Source organism: Pipistrellus hanaki (genome assembly GCF_964339955.1).
Source record: "Pipistrellus hanaki genome assembly, chromosome: 18".
NCBI lineage: Eukaryota > Metazoa > Chordata > Mammalia > Chiroptera > Vespertilionidae > Pipistrellus > Pipistrellus hanaki.
Genome location: NC_140520.1, coordinates 39594986 through 39617933, shown reverse-complemented (window position 1 = coordinate 39617933; position 22948 = coordinate 39594986). Strand labels below are relative to the sequence as shown.

General features: G+C 50.4%; 1 protein-coding gene across 3 annotated transcripts; it reads left to right on the top strand.

Moving 5' to 3' along the window:
• The first annotated feature begins 207 nt into the window (after nucleotides 1–207).
• UHMK1 (U2AF homology motif kinase 1) lies at nucleotides 208–22545 on the top strand. 3 transcript variants are annotated; one of them, XM_084867112.1, is made up of 8 exons: nucleotides 210–632; nucleotides 1546–1838; nucleotides 2405–2596; nucleotides 4989–5083; nucleotides 11547–11623; nucleotides 11749–11847; nucleotides 14335–14423; nucleotides 16654–22545. In XM_084867112.1, the coding sequence occupies exons 1-8, from the start codon at nucleotides 365–367 to the stop codon at nucleotides 16798–16800; spliced, it is 1260 nt and encodes a 419-aa protein (XP_084723238.1). In that variant the 5' UTR covers nucleotides 210–364; the 3' UTR covers nucleotides 16801–22545. The 3 variants fall into 3 exon arrangements, with proteins under 3 accessions (XP_084723237.1, XP_084723236.1, XP_084723238.1); XM_084867110.1 differs by lacking the exon at nucleotides 14335–14423 and having other exon boundaries at nucleotides 209–632; XM_084867111.1 differs by lacking the exons at nucleotides 11547–11623; nucleotides 14335–14423 and having other exon boundaries at nucleotides 208–632; nucleotides 11714–11847.
• Nucleotides 22546–22948: the final 403 nt, after the last annotated feature.

Here is a 22948-nt window from a genome sequence, read left to right as displayed (position 1 = left end):
GGGTCACTTAAGGTAAAGATTGACCTTTATCAAGGAAGGTAAAGGAAGGTGCAGCGTAGGACCTGAGGACCTACTATGACCTGCTTAGACAGAAACTTATGTTCAGAACCTCTGGCCTCCATCCTAGGAACCAGTCCCGCCCAAGCGCCGGTTTCCTGCCGGCTTCCTTCCGGGAGAGCGCAGGCTCGACCTGGTCTTCGCTTCCGGCTTCCGGAGGGCGGGAGCGCTTCCGGTTTCATGGCGACCCGAGCCCGGCAGCGCAAGGCGGCCCCTCCCTGCGAGCGGCCGGAGGCGGCGGCGATGTGACCCGCGGGGCCTGGTGCCGGGCGGCGCGTCAGCTCCGTGTCGCCCTCAGTCCGCGCGGATGGCGGCGTCCGGCTGCGCGTGGGGCGCCGAGCCGCCACGGTTTCTGGAGGCCTTCGGGCGGCTGTGGCAGGTGCAGAGCCGCCTGGGCAGCGGGTCGTCGGCGTCGGTGTACCGGGTGCGCTGCTGCGGCACCCCGGGCTCGCCCCCCGGCGCGCTCAAGCAGTTCCTGCCGCCCGGCGCCTCCGGGGCCGCCGCCTCGGCCGCCGAGTACGGCTTCCGCAAGGAGCGCGCGGCGCTGGAGCAGCTGCAGGGCCACCGGAACATCGGTAATGGCGCCGCGCCGCTGCGGCCGCTGGGCGGGGGCGCCGAGGCCCTTCCCGGGACGGCGGCCACGGCTTTGCCAGGAAAGTTTTCTGCCATTGCACAGCGGTGAAAAAACGGGAAATGCTTCTAGGGCTTGGGGCATTCCCGCCGACACCCGTAGGTGCCCCTCGGTCCGTATGGAGCCCGCGGGGGAGAAATGACTCAGTGTTTCGCGGCGTCCTGTGCGAGTGGGAGAGGTGTGCGCTGTGCTCTACGCCTGTGGCTCAGACACCAAATGGGAGATCCGAACCGATCACTGAGATCGGCCCGTGAAAACGGCCCAGGTGTCACTGCCCCACAGAGCTAAGTGGTTAGGGCTTTGCCTAATCCATGTTTACTTCCTGGTGAGCTTGGTTCGAAGACTGGCCTTTTTTTAATATTACTTTTTGGAGAAGAATTTAGTATTAATTAGTGCGTGTGCTTTAAAGGCTGCGTCTTGTCCATGCTCATGGACTTTAAGAGTGAATTTTTTTTTTTCAGTTTGTACAAACCTTAGGACTTGTTGAATCTGAAAGATTAGATGCAAATGCCATCTTTAAAAGTCTCTTAACATTTAGGTAATAGAGTGCTATTTTGGATCAAGAGTCAATATTCAAAATTTGTTTTTTCACACTGCGACATTCATCTTAAGAGTAGTACTTAATATTTGGATTTTTACTTAAATTTTTTCCCCCATCATTTTTGCTTGGTACCTTCAGTATTCATTGAGTACTTAGTGATATACAACTTGAATTATTGTGCCACATTTAATATCTTTGAATAGTAATCAGCTGCTGAAAGTAGTATCATCTTATAACCCAATTACCCAAAAATCTTATTACAGTAGAAGCTTCCTTGCCAGATTTATAAACCATTACAATTTGTCTCTTTTCATAGTCACTTTGTATGGAGTCTTTACAATCCATTTCTCTCCAAACGTGCCGTCTCGCTGCCTGCTGCTTGAGCTCCTGGACGTCAGTGTTTCGGAGTTGCTCTTGTACTCCAGCCAGCAGGGCTGCTCCCTGTGGATGATACAGCACTGTGCCCGCGACGTGCTGGAGGCCCTGGCTTTCCTTCATCGGGAGGGCTATGTCCACGCAGACCTCAAACCACGCAACATACTGTGGAGTGCAGAGAACGAATGTTTTAAACTCATTGACTTTGGACTTAGCTTCAAAGAAGGCAATCAAGTAAGAAATATGTTCCCCCGCCCCCCCACACACACCCATCAGAATCTAAGCTAAATGTCTTTAAATAGCAGAGGTGGTTTAGTAGAGGCTTAAAAGATACTTTCTAACTTCAGGGATGAAATTTCTGGAGATAAAGCAAATTAAACATTTTTCATTGCCAGCATGAAAGAAGGGCCATATGTTTGGGTCAGGTCAGGGAGACTAGTGTTAGGAGTAATTCACCTGTAAAATGCTTTTTTATTTGAGCATTTGGTTACTTGCTGAATTATTGGTGTCTGCAGTGTTGGGGCTCCTGGGAGAACACGTTTGGGTTCTGGCAGCCCCCCATTCCTTTGGTTTGTCAGCTCTTTGCACAGTGCCCTTGTTTATTAGCCGGAGCCAGCGGGCAGGAGACTGCAGAAACTAGCAGCTGTCTGGAAATCATGCAGCTGGCCACCTGGCACTGAAGAATGAGGGCAGCCAAGGACTGATTGTTTTGCATTCAGCTGGCAGCAGATACAGTGTACTGGTGGGTGGTAGATGGAAAGGGAGCCTTTTTACAGGTTGTGATGTTTACTCATCTTCAGGATGTGAAGTATATTCAGACAGACGGGTATCGGGCTCCAGAAGCAGAACTTCAGAATTGCATGGCCCAGGCTGGCCTGCAGAGCGACACAGAGTGCACCTCAGCCGTTGACCTGTGGAGCCTCGGCATCATTTTACTGGAAATGTTCTCAGGCGTGAAACTGAAGCACACCATCAGGTCTCAGGAGTGGAAGGTAACCACGCCGTGCTTTGCTGGGGGTCCCGTGTCGCAGTTTCAGACTCCGAGGCTTACAGTGATTCTTGGTGAGGACTCTGCCTCACACTCTCTATCCCCCACTCTGCACTGTGGCTCCTGACAGCTGCGGCCCCTCCCACAGCTGCAGGCGCTGCTCAGCATTGTGCTCACTGCCTGGGCTCAGGCCTGGCGTGGTCAGTGCTGGGACAACGGCCTTTTCCTGAAGAAGCAAAGAGATTTCTTTTGTTTAGTAATTTAGTTATTCTGCAGGATACAGCAGTATGTTACCAGTTAAATGCTATTCTTTACATTGTGCTTACAGCTAATGCAGGTGAAACATTTTAATGCACAGCCTCATTGAATTCTGATATTGCTGTGAGGATGTCAAAGAGATGTTGGCCACTCTGTTCAAATGAACCAGAGACTCAGATGTGGAAACCTCTGGCTCTGGATCATATGACTGTCCTCCCCCCTCAGGCTTTGTCCACTGTCCTACACACCTTCCTGCTCGTCCGCCATGTGTGCACTTTCCTGGCAATGTGACTGCTGCTTACAGCATTGTTACTGTGGGGACAGGGACTGAGTTGCAAGCCTGTGACACAGGAGTGAGTTTTCTGTGTGTTCACAAGAATTAACCTCAGTATGGCTTTAAACACATTCTGGGGCTTTAATGTTGTGATGATGTTAGTATCCTTCAGGCTAGAGGTTTGGTAAATAGTACAATGTATAGGAATTTTGATGTAAACATCTGATACCGGGTGTGTGGTTGTTGGGCCTTTGGGAGTAGCAGCTCTTGGAAGGAATGTTTTAATCATCTAGTCGGTTACTAACTGCTTACTTTTGGCCAAAAACATGCTGCAGGCGATGAAAGCCAGTATCACTCTCTGTCGTCGGTGTTCCCTGCAGCTGGGAGGCCAGATACCTTCCCTGATGTCAGTGCAGATCAGTCCTCCCAGGGCTTCCACTGTCTGGTTCTGCTTGGGCCAGAACCAATCAGACTGGGCCACAGTCGGGAATTTTGTGGTGAAATTTGGAGCATTATGTGTACTTAATGGAATCCCCAGTATTCACTTCCTGGATAAAAATATCATTACATATTTCATCACTTTCTCTGAAGGCAAAATTGCCAAGTGAGTGTGAGCATAGGCTCTGGAGTGGTATGATGAAGTTCAGATCTTGCCCTAGCTCTTACTAAGCTAGTTATTTAGGTTCATGAGACCATGGTTTACTTCTTGTAAAACAAGGATAATTCTGTATAATAAAAGGTTAATATGCAAATAGACCGAATGGCGGAATGACCAGTCGCTTAATGCAGGAGCTGCCCTCTGGTGGTCAGTGCACTCCAACATGGGGATCCAAAAGGTAGTGGTGGGAGCCTCTCCCACCTCCACAGCAGCGCTAAGGATATCCAACTAAGCCATCAGTTGGACATCCTCCAAGGGCTCCTGGACTGAGAGGGAGTGCAGGCCAGGCTGAGGGATACCCCCCTTCCCTCCAGTAAACAAATTTTGTGCACTGGGCCTCTAGTCCTATACAATAAAAGCCTAATATGCTAAGTGTCTGATCATTCTACCAGTTGCTATGATGCCCACTGACCACCAAGGGACAGACACTCTGTTCCGTAGGTTAGCTTGCTGCTAGGGTCTGGCTGATTGGGACTGGGCAAGACGGGCTGGACACGCCCTGGAGCCCTCCTGTGGTCCCTCCCCAGCCTCTATTGGGCACCAGTGGAATCCCTGAGCTGGCCTGCACCCTCTAGCAAACTGGAACTCTTCGGCGGATGTTGGAGGGTCGGTTTTGACCTGATCCCCATAGGCCAGGCATATGTCTAATTAGAGTATTGGGGTTAAAAAAGAAATGCCTAGTTCTTAACATGGGACTTAGTTCTTAACATGTGCCTATGGGACATTTAGAAACTTTGTGAACATGATGCTGCAGGTCATTTTACTCATGTATATACGGTACTTCCATGGTACTCAGAGAAATAGTATGCCTCACAAGGATGTAGAATGTGAATAATATAACAAATGCAGTTTTTAAATCGTGCCTTATTCTTCTGGATAGTTTATTTTATTTCTATCTGAAACCAACTGCAGACTCATCACTGAGACACAGGCTCACCCAGCCCCCCTGCATTTTCTCACTTTGCGTTGAGCTGCATTCTATGTGGTTACTTTGGTGTTTCTTCACTTCCTCTCCCATCAGTTGGTGCTGGTAGTAGGCCAGGTGCTGAGGCTAGGACACAGATAATTCTGTACAAATCTCTTAAGATCGGGAGCTCGAGGAAGAGGGGGTTTCTGTTGCGTTTGACTTAGCAGCTAGTGCCTGGTACGTTAGGAAATACTGACTGGATTAAATAACCAGAGGAAGACTCTTCTCCCTCCTTTTAGGCAAACAGTTCCGCCATCGTCGATCACATATTTGCCAGGAAAGCGGTGGTGAATGCTGCAATCCCAGCCTATCACCTGAGAGACCTTATCAAAAGGTGTGTCACTTTTACTTCAACTTTGCTATTCATTGAAGAAATTCAGTTATTTCTGGTTTGTTTGATCATGTAGTGTGCCATGCTCAGCATGGCCAGGGGTGAACCTGAGAGGGAGCAGATTAAAGAAGACAGACAAGAGAATAAAGCTGGGGCTAGGTGGGATGCTGCTCTCCAGTGGAGAGACAGTGCCACAGCCTGCAAGCCGAGTCTTTATTTTATAGTCAGACTAGTGACCCGGTGCACAAAACTTGTACACATTAAAAGGGGATTAATTAGAGGAAATAATTTAATATTGCTATTTGCCCTTTCTCTATAATAGAAGTGCCAGAGTAGAATGAAAATTAGTAAAATGTATATGAAAACCTTCTTCCTGTCAGAGTCTGGGCCTCACCATGGGACCCAGAGTCAAGTCCCTGCCCACCCACATGCACCTTAAAATTGCGTGAGATCCAGACCCACCCAGCCATTCCCACCATTGGGCTAGATCCAGACCCAGCCATTCCCACCCTTGTCAAGCCCTGATGGGCAGGGGGCATAGCCTGAGGTCCCCCAGCCCAGACTCAGGCGGGGGTGTGCCTTGAGGTCCTCCATCAAGCCCTGCCAGGTGGGGAACAGGGCCTGAGATCCCCTGTCAAGCCCCGCCAGATGAGGGGTGGGGAGGTGCAGCCTCAGGTTTCCTGGCCCAGCACCAGGAGGGGGGCACAGCCTCAGGTCTCCCGTCAAGCCCCGCTGGGTGGGGGCATGGCCCAGTTTCCTCAGCCCAGCACTGGGGTGCACCTGGAGGTCCCCCATCAAGCCCCACTGGGTGGGGGTCATGGTCTGAGGTCCCCTGTCAAACCCAGCCAGGCACGGGGGTGCAGCCTCAGGTCCCCTGGGCTGGTGCTGGGGTGGAAGGAGCAGCCTGAGGTCCCCTGTCAAGCCTCGAGTGGGGGTGTGGTCTGAGGTCCCTGGGCCTGGTGCTGGGGTGGGAGGAGCAGCCGGAAGTCCCCTGACAAGCCCTACCTGTTGGGGGGTGTGGCCTGAGGTCCGCCAGCCTGGCGCTGGGGAAGAGGGAGCAGCCTGAGGTCCCCTAGCCCAGCACCAGGACGGGAAGCACCCCTTGAGGTCCTCTGTCAAGCCCTGCCGGGTGGGGGAGGGCATAGTCTCAGGTCCCTGCTGATTGCTCGTTAAGGCTCCTTACGGGAACTTGGCCTCAGCTGTGGGTGCAGCCATCTTTGTGATGGAGTAATGGTTAATTATCATATTTCCTCTATTAGGTAGGATTCCATGAGGTAAAGTATGGGCTTGGTCAAGATGTTTACAATGTTCTCACAGGTTTGGGATCTACTCAATTATATGCACCTGATCAAGCTTTGTTTCCTTGCTGAACCTCCTGCAGCCTACATCACTCAGCCACCTGGGACCACAGGTTCGGAACATAAGGTCAAGTTTACAGCCAGAGCTTTTGGCTATAATTGTGCTGGGAGGGCTTTGCCTTCCAAGTTGGGACTTGCACGTGACTTTGCCACTAGAGGACCGTGCCCTCTCAGTAGTCTGAGGCCTGAACCTGTCCAAACGCTGTCGTCGCTCTCCACAATGTAGAAATAAAACCTACTTGAAACCTTCTATACAGGCCAGCTTCTAATGAGAAACTAAGTGGTCAAGTCTTTTTACTCAATTTGTTTTCAGAGGGACATTCTTTTGTTCATGAGGAGTCCTAGGGAGCAGGCCTTCCTGCAGAGAAACAGTGATGGGCCGTGTGCCTTTGGCCTCTCATAGCCCTGGCTGTTCTGTGTACTTAAAGAGAGTCTTTATAAACTTGATGACTAAGTTTGTTTTGGACTACCAAAAAGAGGGTTCAGGTGAGGTCATTATGTATTACACTTTAAACATTACCACTGAAAACTGTGGAACAGAACAATATTTTTGATTCCTGAGTAGATCCAGTCACAATAGATATATTAAAATAAGAAATAATGTGTATAATCAAATAGTTGATTTTCACAGTTCTAGCATTTATGGTCTAGAAATGAATAAAACAGTATGCTGCAAAAGGGTGGGTCTCCTGATCAAGTCATTGTATTATTGTTTGGAATATTGATCCTGTAAATCTTCCAATTAGGTGTTTGTGGGTTTTGTTTGTTTGTTTTTATTTTTGTAATAATTATAGATACATAGGAACTTGAGGTCTGCCCTTCAGCTATTTTCCCCCAGTGGTAACTTCTTTCATACCTGTCTTGCTGGATCAGACCAGAAATGGGTGTTACAATCCATGGACTTGCTTCCATGTACCAGCTTTTCTGGTGAGATAAATTAAGCTTAGATAGCAGTTAGTAGATTAGTATCTGATGTCCGACATCACATGTTGCATTTTACTTTGAAAGGAAGCAGTGTAATGCCCTAGCTGGTTTGGCTCAGTGGATAGAGTGTTGGCCTGCAGACTGAAGGGTCTCGGGTTCGATTCCAGTCAAGGGCACATGCCTGAGTTGCCAGTTCGATCCCCAGTAGGGAGAGTGCAGGAAGAAGCCAATCTCTGATTCTCATCATTAACGTTTATCTCTGAAATCAATAAAAAATATATATATACATATATGTATATACACACACATATATATAAAGAAGCAGTGTAAGATTATAGTATAATGGATTCTATACAGCTGAAACTGATATAATATTGTACATCAACTACAATTTTTTTTAAATGGGAAAAATTACATAAGGGACTAGAGACCTGGTGCACAAAATTCATGCAACAGGGGTGGGGGGTGGGGGGGTAATCCCTAGCCCAGCCTGAATCCTCTCCAATCTGGGACCCCTTGGGGGCAGTCAGACATACTTCTCACAATCTGAGACTGCTGGCTCTTAACTGCTAGCCTGCTTGCCTGTCTGATTGTCCCCTAACTGCTCCCCTGCCAGCCTGATTCCCCCCATCTTTTCTCCCCTGCTGCCCCGATGGACCCCAACTGCCCTCTCCTGCGGGCCTGATCTCCCACAACTGCCCTCCCTTGCCAGCCATCTTGTGGTGGCCATTTTATGAGGGCATGACGCCACCTAAGCTTTTATTACATAGGATAGGACTAAAGGCCCATTGCATGAAAATTCATGTATTGGAGGAGGGGTCCCTCAGCCCAGCTTTCCCCCTCATAATCCAGGAGTTCTCAGGGGCAGGCGGTGACCTGGTGATCAGAAGAAGGTGACGCCCCATCACACTTCTGCTGCTGCCACTGCTGGCAGCGCAAGCATCGTCTGGCCCTGGTTACCTGAGCCTTGGGTGACTAGGCTGCTGGGCAGCTGCCATCTGAGGCTTGCCTGCACCCCAGGCTGGCCTTGGGTGGCTGGGGGCTGAGTGCTGGTCCGGCTGCACTGTGCGCCTGCTGCTGCTGCTCTCCCCCCAACACACACACACACTTTCCCGGCGGGGCTGAAAGGACTGGGGGATTCTAGTGGGGCTGAGTCGACTAGGCACCGCCATCTTGTGGCTATGGACTTGTGACGGAGTGATGGTCAATTTGCATATTCCCTCTTTATTAGATAGGATTCTTGCTTGTAAGTCAGATCATCTAAGTTCTAGTATTGACTGAGATTTTTTTAATTATACAACTAATACTAAATTTGGAAGCTACAAAAAATTGTGATGAGGAAAATAAAATTGTACACCCTCTCTAGTGTAAGCAGTTGGTGCATTTCTTCTCAGTGTTTTCTTGTGTACTTGGTTAAGTGTCCAGGCATGGTTATTTGAACTTCTCTATGGAATTACACAGACATGGAGAACAAATGTGCAGCTCAGTGGATCCCTAGGCGCTTTGTCCACCGTTTAGGTCAAGAAACAGCTTCGAGGTCGCTCTCAAGTCCCAAGTCTCCATTCAAGCCTCTTCCTCTTCCCCAAAGTAACCACTGCCCTTTCTTCATGCTGATTACCTCCTCGTTTCATTGCCATGAATAAAGTGTGCATCCTTACATACTGTGGTTTAGAGTTCTAAGAAGCAGTCCCTTTAAAATCTGTCTGAATCTAAAAAGTCTGTTTCTTTCTTTTTAAAAAAAATATATTTTATTGATTTTATATAGAGAGGAAGGGAGAGAGATACAGAGTTAGAAACATCAATGAGAGAGAGTCATCGATCAGCTGCCTCTTGCACACCCCCTACTGGGGATATGCCCGCAACCAAGGTACATGCCCTTGACCGGAATCGAACCCAGGACCCTTCAGTCCCCAAGCCGACGCTCTATCCATTAAGCCAAACCGGTTTCAGCTAAAAAGTCTGTTTCTAACTCCTACCCCCTCCCGTGTTTCTGTTGGGCTGTTGGCTCAGCGCAGTTGCCCACAGTCTGAACTTGCAGGTTGTGTTATGTGGTGTGGTTTAGCAAGTTTTCTGCTTATTTCCTGTAAGCTGGTGGTTGTATCTAGAGGGTTAGAATTGTAAAGTAATTTTTGGCGTGACTGTAGTTGGCATGGTGGAGTTATAGGGAGGCGCCTGATCACCGGTCAGTTCTCATTGTCCAGATCTTTGTTAGGGGTGTTCTCATCTGTCATCTGTCCTTCCCAGGGCTAACCAAACAACAGGGAAATGCTTGATTCTCTCTCTCGTTTTCATAATGTGGCAATGCCCTGTTGGCCTCCAAAGGGATCATGCCTTTTTTGGAACTTAAAAGTATCATTATTGACAAGTGGGTTCAAATACAGCTGATGTGTGTTTGCAGTCTTCTCTTCATTGGAGCTGTGTCCTGTCTGAGGGACGGGAGCCTCTGCAGGTGGGCTCTGGTGGACCTCGTTATGTTCTGACAACTTCCTTGCTGTGACAGGCTGTTCCCAGTCACCTCTTATACATGCCCTTCCCAGACCTGGAAGCAGCCACTTCTCCAGGAAGCATGGTTTCCTTTAGGAGGGAGTGGTGTTTTAAAATCACAGTCTGGGTAGTAGGTATACTCATTGGTACTGGGTGGTGTTGTGTCTAGGCCTTCTAAGGGGACAGAGGTCATACTGATGGTTACGTTCAAACGCAGGACAACCAGTGATGTCTTCGTTTTACATCTCTGTCTCCTTTCTTCTGGGTCACCAGTGCTGGCTCCGAGCACAGAGGGATGCAGAATTAGAATGTTTTTTAACTACTCGTTTGCTTTGTGTACTAATGGAACCCTGAAACAGCCTGGACACAGGACAGCCATTATTCTCGGAGCAGTTGCTGAAAGCGCTCTGTGTGCTGGGCTTTCCCGACATTCCCCCATTGCAGTAGCCGTTGTATCTGCACCAGCAGGTCACATGGCCACTGCGTCCTGTCCTCTGCCCTGACACTGTCTCTGGGACTCGCTGGCTCTGTTGGTTAGTCTTTTCTCTGGTTCGCCAGGTCAGCTGGTGCTTTTCTGTGCAGCCTTCCACAAAGGTGCCGGCGGTGGGAGTCTCACCATGAGAAGTTTTGCCCCTTGCCTCTGTATTTTGGTGTTTATTAAGGTCACCTAGTTTTGTTGGTTGCTCCATATTGTTGTCATTGCTATCAAGTTGCTCAGTTTTTTACAACATTGAAAGACCACCCCACCACTATCCTTTTTAATTTGTATTATTCAGTCTGTTTAGCTTTTCTTTCACTTAACATTATGAAGTATGGATCACTTTCTTTGTGTATTTATTAACCTAAACAAAAACATTTTAAATTGAAACATTTTGTGCCCTAAGTTTGTATCACGATTTATTGAACCATCCTATCTAATAAAGAGGGAATATGCTAACTGACCATCACAAAGATGGCTGCACCCACAGCTAGTCCAAGTTCCCATAAGAAGCCTTAATGAGCAATCAGCAGGGACCTGGGGCTATGCTCCCCCCGGCCCCCGTGGGCTTGACATGGGACCTCAGGCCATGCCCCCACCCAGCAGGGCTTGACAGGGGACTTCAGGCTGCTCCCCCCACCCCAGCACTGGGCCAGGGGACCTGGGCTGCGCACCGCTGCCTGCCTGGGCTTGTAGGGGACCTCGGCTGTGTACCCACCTGGCGGGGCTTGATGGAGGATCTCAAGGCACGCTCCCCGCCCAGGTCTGGGCTGGGGGACCTCCCGCCACGTCCCCCATCCTGGCGCAGGGCTTGACAAGGGTGGGACTGGCTGGGTCTGGATCTAGCCCAATGGGGGTCAGGGTCTCACGGGATTTTGAGGTGCATGTGGGTGGGCAGGGACTTGACTCTGGGTCCCATGGTGTACCCCAGACTCTAACAGGAGGAAGGTTTTCATACACATTTTACTAATTTTCTTTCATCTCTGACACTTCTATTATAGATAAAGGGCAAATAGCAATATTAAATTATTTCCTCCAATTAATCCCCTTTTAATGTGCACAAATTTTGTTTATAATGGTCACTAGTTTGTTTATAAGTAGCATCTCCGTTTTCACAGAGGAAGGACTCAGTAGTCACACTCAGGGGATCGGTGCTGTGGTGCACTGGTGTGGTGGTCTTCAGTGTTAGCGTTTTCAGGAGACGGACGATGCTCTGTTTCAGCATGCTGCACGAGGACCCGCGCCAGAGGGCTCCTGCCGACGTGGCTCTGTGCAGCCCCTTCTTCAGCATTCCGTTTGGTGAGTTGTGCGTGGCTTTGTTCCTTCCGGGGTTGTTTGGCTAATGTATATTTCCAAGCTCCCCTGCCTGGTGTTCATCGATTTATTTAGGGAGCTGACATCTGACAATGTCTTAACCCTGACAGCCCCTCACATCGAAGACCTGGTGATGCTCCCCACCCCGGTGCTGAGGCTGCTCAATGTGCTGGACGGTGACTACCTTGAGAGCGAGGAGGGGTACGAAGGTCAGTGCCACCTCCACTGGGTGCTCACACCTTCCTTAAGGGTCTGCCGGGGACACTCTCCCCAGGATTCTCAGCTTCCTCGTCTGCACAGTGAGGATATTGAATTCTGTGTTTAAAATGCTATTGCCTTCTGATTCCTGTTACAGAGTATGTCGTGTCCCTTCCCCCTCACCCCCCAGAGTTCATGTAGCAAAGCCCTCTTCCCAAATGTGATAGATAGTATTGGGAATTGGAGTTAGTTTTGGTGAATCTGAAGGCAGGTGACATTCAGAGGGCGGAGCATGAGTGACTGTGGGCGTCTCGGCAGAGCTGCACCTGAGCCGTCAGAAGTTGGTGGAGTCTGGGGATGAGAAGCAGCCAGAGACCTGGCTCAGGGCAGGTGTGGCGTGTTCAGAGAGTGGCCAGCTGTTTGGTGTGGCTGCATCGAAGGATATTAGTTGGGGAGCAGTCAGTTTGCTGCGTTGAAGGACTTGAATTTTATCCCTGAGGTCGCAGCCGTGGAACATAAGCTTGCACAGAGCTGTGGGTCAGGTCCGAAGCCATTACAGATGTCAGGGAGGAGGCCTCAGACTGACGCTTCCCAACAAGCATTCTGGAGCACAGTGGTGAGGGGGCTGACAGAGCCAGACTCAAAATGTCGTTTTCTTTGTGTCAGGCCATTGCATTGCAGGCAGGGCTGAGTTACCACCTGTTTCCTGGAAAGTAAATTATTTGACAACCCTGGGCTTTGCTTAGTTACCTGAGAGTGAAACAAGATAATTTATTTGAACCTGTGATGGTTGTTGGTCCCTGTAGCCTCCTCATCTGAAAGGATGGCCGTGCCCTCAGCTTTGCTTTCGGCAGGCCCCTAGGGTGCACTGGTTCTGAAGTGTGAGTGTTAGATACTGAGTCTTAGTGTTTAAGAGTCTCTCGTGAACGCCTTTGTTTTGATTGGAAGGTCATCGTTAGATTACATTCAATTAATTTTAGGTGAGTGTGTTTAGTTATCGTGTGTGGGAATAGTATTGTCATCTTGGTGGGGTTGGTTAAGGAAGTGAGATTCAAATCTTCCTCTTTAGACCAAAATAAATTCTCAATCAAGTGAAGACTAAAATATTAAAAAGCAAAACAAAACGTAAGACAAAGGAAGGAATAGAACAGGGCTGGAAGGAAAAGGAGGGAGGGAAGGAAGACAGGTGGGAATAAAAGCAAAAAATTAACGTAAAAGTTACGGGAGATTTTTTAAAATAATATTCCTGGAGCAGGAAAGGCCTCTTACAAGTTGATTACAAAATCCAGAAATAGTAAAATGGTAATGCAACAATTTTACCCTGACAAACACCATGAGAAAGATTAAGACAGGTACAATCTAAGAAAAAATAGACACAGGTCTTCTCAGACACAGCCCTGTGAACCCACCCAGGAGACGGTGGGCAAAGGACACAGACAGACAATCTCCAGGAAAGGGTGTGCCAGGGCATCGCACCCATAGGTTTGTTCTTGTTTACTGAAATGCTCGTTAAAACCACACTGTGATGTCTGTGACCCATCCTGTCCGCAGTGGGCATGCATTTGATGACCCTCTGTGGGGTAGGTACGGAGGCCACTGCAAAATGCTCATGTCAGGAAACTTTGAAATGTGATGCTAACAGAATCAATCAATTCCAACCTAACAGTTCCATTTCTAGGAAGGCAACTTAGAAATACACAAATTAAATGAGACCTGTGCCAGCTTATTTATCTATTATAGATTGTTTGAATGTTGTTTGAATGTAGATAGTAATCTGCTTTTGAGCAGTAGGAGGCATATTAGAGACTTAATCAACCATTCAGGAGGTGAAATATCACACAGTCACAAAAACAAACAAGAGATTTCACGTAATGATTTTGAAAGATCTTAAAGATTCAGTGTTAAGAAAAGACAGGACTGGACTTTTTCTCTTAAAGACATGATCATATTTGCTTGTCTGAGCTTACGTTTATGGAAGAGATGGTCATGCTTGTTGACTTCAGGGAGGGGCCGGAATGGAAACTGGGAAAGAGGAGGAGGACTGCTATTTCCAGATTCTGGATTTTGTTTTTTTTTATTTTTATTTTATTTTATTTTTTTATTGATTTTTTACAGAGAGGAAGGTAGAGAGATAGAGAGTTAGAAATGTCGATGAGAGAGAAACATCGACTAGCTGCCTCTTGCACACCCCCTACTGGGGATGTGCCTGCAACCAACGTACATGCCCTTGACCGGAATCGAACCTGGGACCTTTCAGTCCCCAGACCGACGCTCTACCGCTGAGCCAAACCGGTTTTGGCCAGATTCTGGATTTTGAATCATTTGGATGTATTAGCTATTCAAAGTGTTAAAATATAAAAAGAAAACTTTTAAATGTATTGAATTTATATAGTTAAACTTAATTTTCAAAACTATAGAAAGTGATCTTATTACTTAAATATGGATTCCTGAGTTATGGTGATTACGTTAATCGCATGGCGGGCTGTGTTTGGACACAGATGCGGTGGAGGATGTGCGGGAGGAGTGCCAGAAGTACGGGCCGGTGGTGTCGCTGCTGGTTCCCAAGGAGAGCCCTGGCCGGGGACAGGTGAGCGCCCCCTCACTGTCAGTGAGAGACGACTGGAATTCGCTCCGTGTGTTTTAGTTCCGTAGAAAATGCAGACAAAAACGTTGCTAGAGGTTACGAAGTTTTCATTATGGAGGCTTTATTTTCTTGTACTTTTTCCAAAAGTTCTATAATATGCCTACATTTACCAGTCAGTATTTGTTTTTTAAAAAGTAGTAATCTGCTTTTGAGCCATTGTAAACGGTGACACCAACAGAAGCAGGTGCAACTCTGGGTCAGGTTCAGTACAAAAATATTTTGTCCCGATTTTGTTCTAAAAAAGTAGAGTTAGAAAACCATTTAAGTTATGTTCTGATCATAACAGGATTACCATCCAAGTTCCAGTCTCAGTGTGACTAACTTTGTGGCAGTTCTTAGTTATTTTATCTATAAAATGTATGGGCTAAACCTAGGATCACAGAGTTTTATTTAGAAACTGTGGTTTTAAATTAAATTATATGGCAAAGAAGATAGGAGAATTCTTCCTTCTGTCTATAGTATTTTTATCTTCTGGAAAACAGAATATTGTTTTACCATCTCAGTTTCCCAGCCTTGGAGAAAAAAAAAATCCTCCTCTGAGGATATGTTTTTACTGATTTTTAGAGAGTGAAAGGGAGGGAGAAAGGAGAGAGAGAGGAAACAGTGATGTGAGATGAAACATTGATCTGCTGCCTCCTGAACGCACCCTGTCTGGAGATCAGACCTGTAACCTTTGGTGTATGAAGTAATGCTCCAACGAACTGAGCCGCCTGACCAGGGCTCCATCCTGATTTTTTTCTTTTTCTAAAATACATTTTTATTGATTTCAGAGAGATGAAGAGAGAGATAGAAACGTCACTGAGAGAATCATCGATTGGTTGCCTCCTGCTGGCCCCCTACTGGGGATTAAGCCTGCAACCCGGGCATGGGCCCTGACAGGATTAAACTGTGACCCCCTGGTTCATAGTTCCATGCTCTACCACTGAGCTACACTGGCCCAACTCCATCTTGATTTTTTATTCTTACTGACTCTCGGGCCACCTCTCCCTTCCTCTGGACAGTCACTTTGAAGGTGATGTATGCCCACCGGCCAGTTCCTGCGGTATTCCCAGTTATTCCAGTCCACACCCCTGCGCATGGAGCAGCATGGACACATGGGGGAGGAGGCTGGAAGGAGGCGGGGGGTGGGAGGATTGTGGGACAGAGTCTATAAAGGCCACAGAGGTGGACAGTGGTGTCCTCGGCCTTCACATTCTCTCAGTTCACTCATCACCCAGAGCAGCTTCCCGGCCCGCAGGCTGGGGTGAGCTCAGCGCCTGCTCAGGGGCCCCACTCTCCACCGGACTGGAACTGACCTTTCCCGTGCACAGGTGTGTCCAGGTGCCAAACGCTGGCACAGGGGCCTGCAGTGCCCACAGCCCCGCCGTGTGGGCTGCAGCCCGGGGCGGGCTGTGCATGCAGGTGTGCGGAAGGGCCTGTGCTGTTTGCACGAGGAAATCGCTCACAGCTCGCTTCACAGCCCAGCCGGCCTCCTGGGGCAGAGCAGCACCGGGTGGGGCCGCCGCCTCTTTCCGTGCCTAGAGGCCTGGAAGCGGCTCCGCCCTGCGGAGTGACTGCTCTGTCCGGGAGAGAAGGCTCCTGAGAGGGGAAGTGGCTGCCCCTGAACTTCTGATTTCAGGAAAAGGTGCAGGTGAACATTGAGAACCTAGAAGCTGATTTCCTTCTTCTGTTGTTTGTGGAAAGTCTGTGCCGCGTTGGTGCTCGTGATGGGGCTGGTCCTAGTCGCCTGGCGACCGGGGACACGCCATTTCAGGTTGTTTCTTCGCCCTGGGACGTTGCTTTAGATCAGACAGCACTGTGAGCTGTCCTGCTGCGTCCACCAGGCTGAGGGGTTCAGATGCTCTGGGAAAGGAAGTGACCTTCCTTCCTACGTTCTGGGGCCCACCCATCTGCGCATTTCCCCCGGAGTGGCTGCCGCGGGCGTGCTGAGGAGCGCCCGGCCCGCACCCTGTCTTGGCTGCCCCCGCTGCCCAGCACTGTTCTGCGGACTGGGCTGTATGTCCAACTGGTCTTTGTTGGATTTTCTGAATTGACTGAGTTCTAAGGGAGCATCCTAAAACTTGCTGCTCAAAATTGTGGTCCACGGACCAACAGAATCTGGTGGCCACGTGGGGCCTTGGTAGCAGTGCCCCGAGACCCTGTGGGAACGAGGCCGTGTGTTCTGTCTCCGCAGGTCTTTGTCGAGTACGCGAATGCTGGGGACTCCAAAGCTGCTCAGAAGCTGCTGACGGGCAGGAGGTTCGACGGGAAGTTTGTCGTGGCCACGTTCTACCCGCTGAGTGCCTACAAGAGGGGGTACCTGTACCAGACCTTGCTTTAGTCAGCAACCTTGGGAGATGCCTGTGTCTCCTCTTCCACTCCCTGGTGGTCATATTCCACCCAAAAGCAGGAGCACCCTGCCCGCTGGGAGGGGACACCTTGTACATTTGTTTCACCTGCTCACAGGCGGCTGTTGCTCAACACTGACTGCACTGCAGACACGGGCCCCGCGCAGGACGTTCCTCTCCCCATCCCAGGAGGGCCCCTGCTGCGTGCAGCCTCGACACTCATTATTGCATGTGACGTGAGTCGGGTGACGCCGTGCCCAGGGAGCAGGGACGCGCCGCTGGAGCGGTGATGTCTCCTGCACAGCACTCCTGAGCCGTTCGTGTCCTTGGGCGCTGGGAGCTCCGTGACGTTACCTCCTGTCCACACTGAGTTACCATCAGCCCAGAAGTCCTATAGCTGGGATGTTCCTTTAAGGAGCCTGCAGGGAGCCTGGCTGCAGGCTTTTCAATACGGCTTTTAGGCTGGAAAGCTGAGGCTTGATGTTGCACAACCCGACTTCTGGCATGTGCTCACGTGAGTGCAAGTGGGAGAGAGAGAAAACCCGGGTTGGTCCTTTTCCTGTGATTCCTGTGAGCTGATCCCATCCACACCAGCCCATTCCCTACACATCACACCTGTCACGTTTAAATGTCGGCTGTTTGAGAGTTGGCCTGTCCGATAGAAGGTGAATGAGAAACATTCCTGGGAGGCTCAGAACAAGTGAGTCCAGACTGGGTTCCATTGAAATCTCTTAATTTAATGGTTGGATCAGAGGAGAAGTTCTGCCTCGAGTGGCTGCCTCATTCCATCTGCGTTGGGCCCGGGCAAGCCCACCTCTGCTGTCTCGTGAGCACTGCTAGCTCCCTCAGAGTGTGCTCCCTGCTGGCGGAAAGCTGAAGTGTCAGAGAGAGAAGACTCCATGTTCAGTGGAAGGAAAAGCAGCAGCAGCAGGCACAGGGTGGGTGACGGGCTCTTCTGTCCTGCTGCTGCTCTTCCCTGCCCCTCCTGCCCTGGCGGAGCCAGAGCCGCGCCCACGGGTCTGGTTTGGAGGTCAGGAGAGTGAAGAAAGGGGAGGCTGCCCAGGTGGGATGGAGAGGAAGGACAACTGCACTGCGATCGGGGACACGGGGTCACGGGCTTCCTGTCACTTTAGATTGTCTTTAAGGATTTAAACTTAGGAACCCTTTATAAAGCACTGATTATACAAAAAGTAGTATTGTGCAGAGTATGACTTTTGTGTTTTTCTCCTAAATGAAGTTGCTATTTATTTTTCCCTAAGGAATGTTCTTGTGTGTCTTTCCCACTGGAGCTGTGCAGGCCACTGAGCCCCTGCACAGATCTCAGCGGTGCGCTGTGTGACCCTGCGGCAGTGACTGCTCCGTGGTTCAGTTACTAGTGACCGACTTGTCTGGACTCCCGTAGTGTGCCCAGCCGCCTTAGTATGTGCCCCGAGACTGGCCGTCTTAGTGTGCGCCCCGAGCCCGGCCACCTTAGTGTGCATCCTGAGCCCGGACGTTTTAGTGTGCGCCCTGAGCCCTGCCGCCTTAGTGTGCTTCCCGAGCCCAGCCGTCTTAGTGTGCGCCCCGAGCCTGGCCGTCTTAGTGTGCGCCCTGGTGCAGAATTGCATAGGCTGCGGCTTGGTCCCGGGGAAAGTCAGCAGGTCAACACGGCCCTTCCCTTTGGAGGAGGAACTCTGCTCTGTGCCCTTGCAGAGGCCGACTATCGGCTTGATTTCCAGTACTAATTCAGGAGAATGAAACCCGTACGGTGGGACCTACGCGGCCCTAAGACATCAGTTTGTGCGGGTGGTAGCTTCCCTGGTGGTGAAAAGCCTGTGCTTCTGTACATGCTGATGAACACAAAGTGCAGTGAATTCTTTTCGAGGGCAAGCCTAGAATAGGTGAGCACTGAACCTCACATTCCCTGTCCCGACCACCAAAACCCAAGTCCTTAGCATCAACGCTGCAGTGGCTTCAGGCAGTGGCTCTGATTCCGTACTGCACCCCACAGCTCCTCAGTTCTCGTCTCAGTGCTGTGCACGCAGACAGTTATGTGGTGGCTGACACGCGGGCCACTACGAAAGATGCTGGCTAGATTGTAAGGGAGCTGAGGAGAACTTGGTGAGCCTGAGTACCCTTTATTGAATTAAATATTTTGTATTAAAGCCGCAAAGTGGGAAAAGATGCCTCCTATGCTTTAAGTTCTTTCCTAGCTCTTAGCCCATTACTACCAAAGACATTCTCTTCTCACAGGATCAGAAATCCAGTCTTAGTATCTTCTTAAATCGCAACCAAATATTTTCAAAGATGCCCTTTTCATGATTCTTTTAGGGTGAAATATATGCATGAATTTAGATCGTTTGAAATGATTAAAAACCTAGAAATTTTCTTTTTGAAAGGTGAGGGGTCATGTCACTTAACCCAGACCCTTTTGGGAAAATTTGATCTCAGGTAGTTTTTCTTTGCTGAATTAGCATCTGTGCTTCCGTCCTCCTTCCTCTCCTCCCCCCCCCCCCCCCATTTCTTCTCATTGTTCATGGTTTTGAGGTACATTTTGCCCAAAGACCTGTAACTGGGTTCCTCTATGGCGTTGTTTGGCAGCTGTTGGAGTTGGCAGGTAGTGCTTTCCCAGCTTTGCAGCATCTGTAAGAGGAGAACCAGGCTGCACTCGCCCCGAAGGAGACAGACTCCCACAGCAGAGGTGCTGCGGGCCTGGTGTCCCCCCTGACTGTCCTCCCGCAGCCCTGAGAGCGCCCTCTGCTGGCCCCGATCGAAGCTGCGCTACACCTTGGCCTGGAGCACACACTGCCAGCTGCTGGCATGCTGGCTTTCACCATTGTTGTAAAGGCCCATTGTGCTGGTTTATATTTAACCTCTGAGCAGGTTTATTTTAAGGAATGCTGCCAGAAACATTGCTGAGAGGGAAGGAGACCTGCCCTAGGCGGTTCCTCTGATACCGGCTCTCACCTGCAAGCACTGGCCACCTCTCCGGAGGCACGCCGCCCTGGCTCAGGGCTGGACTTACTGACCAAATGCAGGCCCCTCCCGCTGGGCAGCAGACTCCCCTTAGGTCTTACTTTTCACTCACAGTGGGAGGCCCGCCTTATAATTTCTGTACCAGTTACCGCAGCAGGGGCACGCTGTTTTTGGTAATTCAATGAAAACCAACACCATTGTAACTGATAACAGTTTGTTTCCGGTGAGAGAGTGGGGGAGACTCGCTCAGGAACCAGGCTGGCATGCCGGATATGGGGTGGCTGTTGCGGGGGGGGCACACGTGGATCACTTAATCTGCAGTGAGCAGGTGTCAGGTTTAAGCAAGTGCCTTGTTCCAGGAAACACTGACACTCATTGGGCGAAAGCTCCCAGCTGGTGACGGAGTGGCACCCCTGGCTTGTTCTTGGAATAGTCTTTGGTGGAGTCACAGTAAAAAGCCCAGTTCCCGTGGTTTACCTTTTGGTGTACGCTAGTCCTATCGTGTTTAATTTCCCCCCACAGCACACTTGCTAGGAAGCCGGAGCTCCCGGGTGGGGTCTGATTCTTCCTCGGGTCTAGTCCCTGTCTCCTCCGGGCTCCCCAGTCCTGCCCCGCTGGCTCTGCTGCAGCTCATGTAGCTCTTGTCAAGGGGGCACCTCCAGACCAGCCTGGGAGGCATCTTTCTCAAGGTGCTCAGGGAACCCCCTTGCCTCCAGAGGGTCGAGGCGAGTGTGACTGCTGCTTTCTCATCTCACGGAGCCGCTGAGCCCGCAGCGTCGGGACAGCAGCATTTCTCGGCAGCAAGGCCACAGGGACTCAGTCTCTGCAGCACCCACGCTCCAGCGAGGGCTTTGCTGGTGGGTCAGCTCCCTTCCCTTTGCCCGGTGCACCCGTCTGTTAGCTCCTGTTTTACCTTTTGGCTTGTTTAAATTGCACATAGACCAGTAGATTCCTAACAGTGGTGCACAGCGCACAGGTGCTGGGGGTATTTAAAAAGGCAGAGCAGTTTTCATTCTTTCTGCTGCAAGTCCGTAGGAGCAGTGGTCTAGAGAAATGGCCCATAAGCCAGAGAGCCCTGAGGTTTCCCTGTGCAGGCGGCAGGCTGCGCCATCTTCCTGCCGCTCCGCTCTGGCTGTCCCGGCACTGCTGCTGCGATGACTGATGTTTCCAGTTTGCTTTGCTTGTGCTTGTTGGAGAGTTGTCACAACCGTGACAGCTGTGCGTGTGGCACCGTGAATGCTGGCACTCCTGGGGAACCCTGCCGCGTGGGCCTTCCCACCGGTGCGTGTCCCAGGGACGCGGCGCTCCCCAGCCACACGTGCTTAGGAGGGGGTTCCAGCACTCTGACTCCAAGGCAAAGGGAAGCGTTCTGTCTTATTTGCCTTATGACCACTAATCCTCGTGCAAAAAGGAGCTTATTTTGTTAATGAAAATAAGTCACATCTGGAATAAAATGAAAAGTCCAAACTGAATTGTTAATTTTTCTGTTCCTTTCTGGGAGACCTGTGTAAACACTAGAGCTGTTTGTTACCAGAAACTTGGGTTGTCGGCAAGAGAATTGTTTGTAGGCACTTTTGTACCCCAGTTTGGAATTGTCTGCTGCTAGGTGATTCCCAAAATAGTGCGACGTCAGGACGGCAGAGCTGGCGGGCCGGTGTGGCGTGCTCCGCAGCCCTTCCTGTGCCACGTGGGCTCCACAGCCGCTGAGGAAGAGCAGGAAGAGCAAGAAAAGAGGCAGCAACAGTGATGAGGGCACAGCTGCTCCTGGCTGGGGTCCGTGACTTCCCATGGAGTGTGTGACAGGTGTCTTCTTTCAGGTCCCGGTTTGGGGCTGGTAGCATAGTCCGTTACCTTTCTGCACATTCCTCTACAGTCCACCCAGAACATTCTTTTACGCGTGTGTGGAACCGGGTTGACTGCCTTGTTCAGTTTGTCCTCATTTTTAAAATAAATAGTTGAAGTCCAGCTTTTGTGCATTCAGTGCACAGGACGCTCTTGTAAGCCAGGGATAGACTGCCCGGGGCGGCCAGACCCACGCTCCCCTGCAGGTGGGCAGGTGGGAGGGAGCCGTGTCTGCTCACTAGGAGAAAGCTGAGCTGCAGGCCGCACACCTGCTTGCAGGGCCGAGCGCCTGCCTTCCCGCGGGGTCACGCCCCATTCTGCGCTCGGGGAAATCTAGTCCCTGGCCACCCTGTGCGCTCCCCACAGCTGCCGTCGGGGTGGGGGGCTTCCCAGCGAGGCCAGCGGGCACCCTCGGCCCCTCGGGAGGTGGTGCTCGTGCGTGTGCCTGCTGCAGCAGCCTGACGCTCCTCAGCGCGTGCCCCTGGGTGGGGATGGGAAGGTATGGCTGGGGAGCGGGCGGCTCCCCGAAAGCTTGTGGATGGGCCTGGCTGAGATGAGAACAGCCGGAAAGCGTGGTGGGTCCGGGCGGGTCTGTTCCTGGTGACGTCTGCCGCGAGTTGCTTTTCGGGACGGAGGGGGACTGAATGTCGCTGGGGTCGGTGCTGAGAAGTTACTTCCTCAGATCCCTATGTCATTTCTACTCGAGTCTAAAAACCGCTTTCTTGCTGAGTAGCAAAGAGCCTTTATTTCCACTTTCCTACGAACCGGAGTACGGGCTCTGTGTGGCCGCTGAGTGTCTTGTGTGTAGTTTTTCTGACAACTTTTGTGAACACAATTGCCTTGTTCAGTTTTGTTGTAAACTGACCCACCATGAGATGCACTGTTGATATGCTTTCTGGTGTCCGTTTGATAAGGGTGGTAAAATAAAGCTTAAAAATAAAGGAGTGGCTTCGTTATTTCAACTCTTTCTGTATTTAGTGTAAGTATTCACATTAGATTCTTTCTTTGGACTCTAAAGATACAGCACATTGTTTCTGGGAAAGATTATGTGGCCTTCAAGTAAAGAAATTGTTTCTTTAATTCCTTCTCCTGTGTAACATTGTGACCTGAAGAACCGCAGTCCTCAGGCCCTTCGCAGCGTGAGCGCCTGCCCTGCTCCTGCTGAGCGGAGCGTTCACACGGGGGGCCTGCTCTGTTCTCACTCCACAGCAGGTGGGGCGGGCGGGGCCCCTCAGTGCTTCCAGGGCGTGTCCCATAGCTGCGTGTGTACTTTATAATGTGTGGGATGTAACATATGATGTCCATGTGTGTGCTTCAGTATCTTCATTTACATGTGAAATAGCA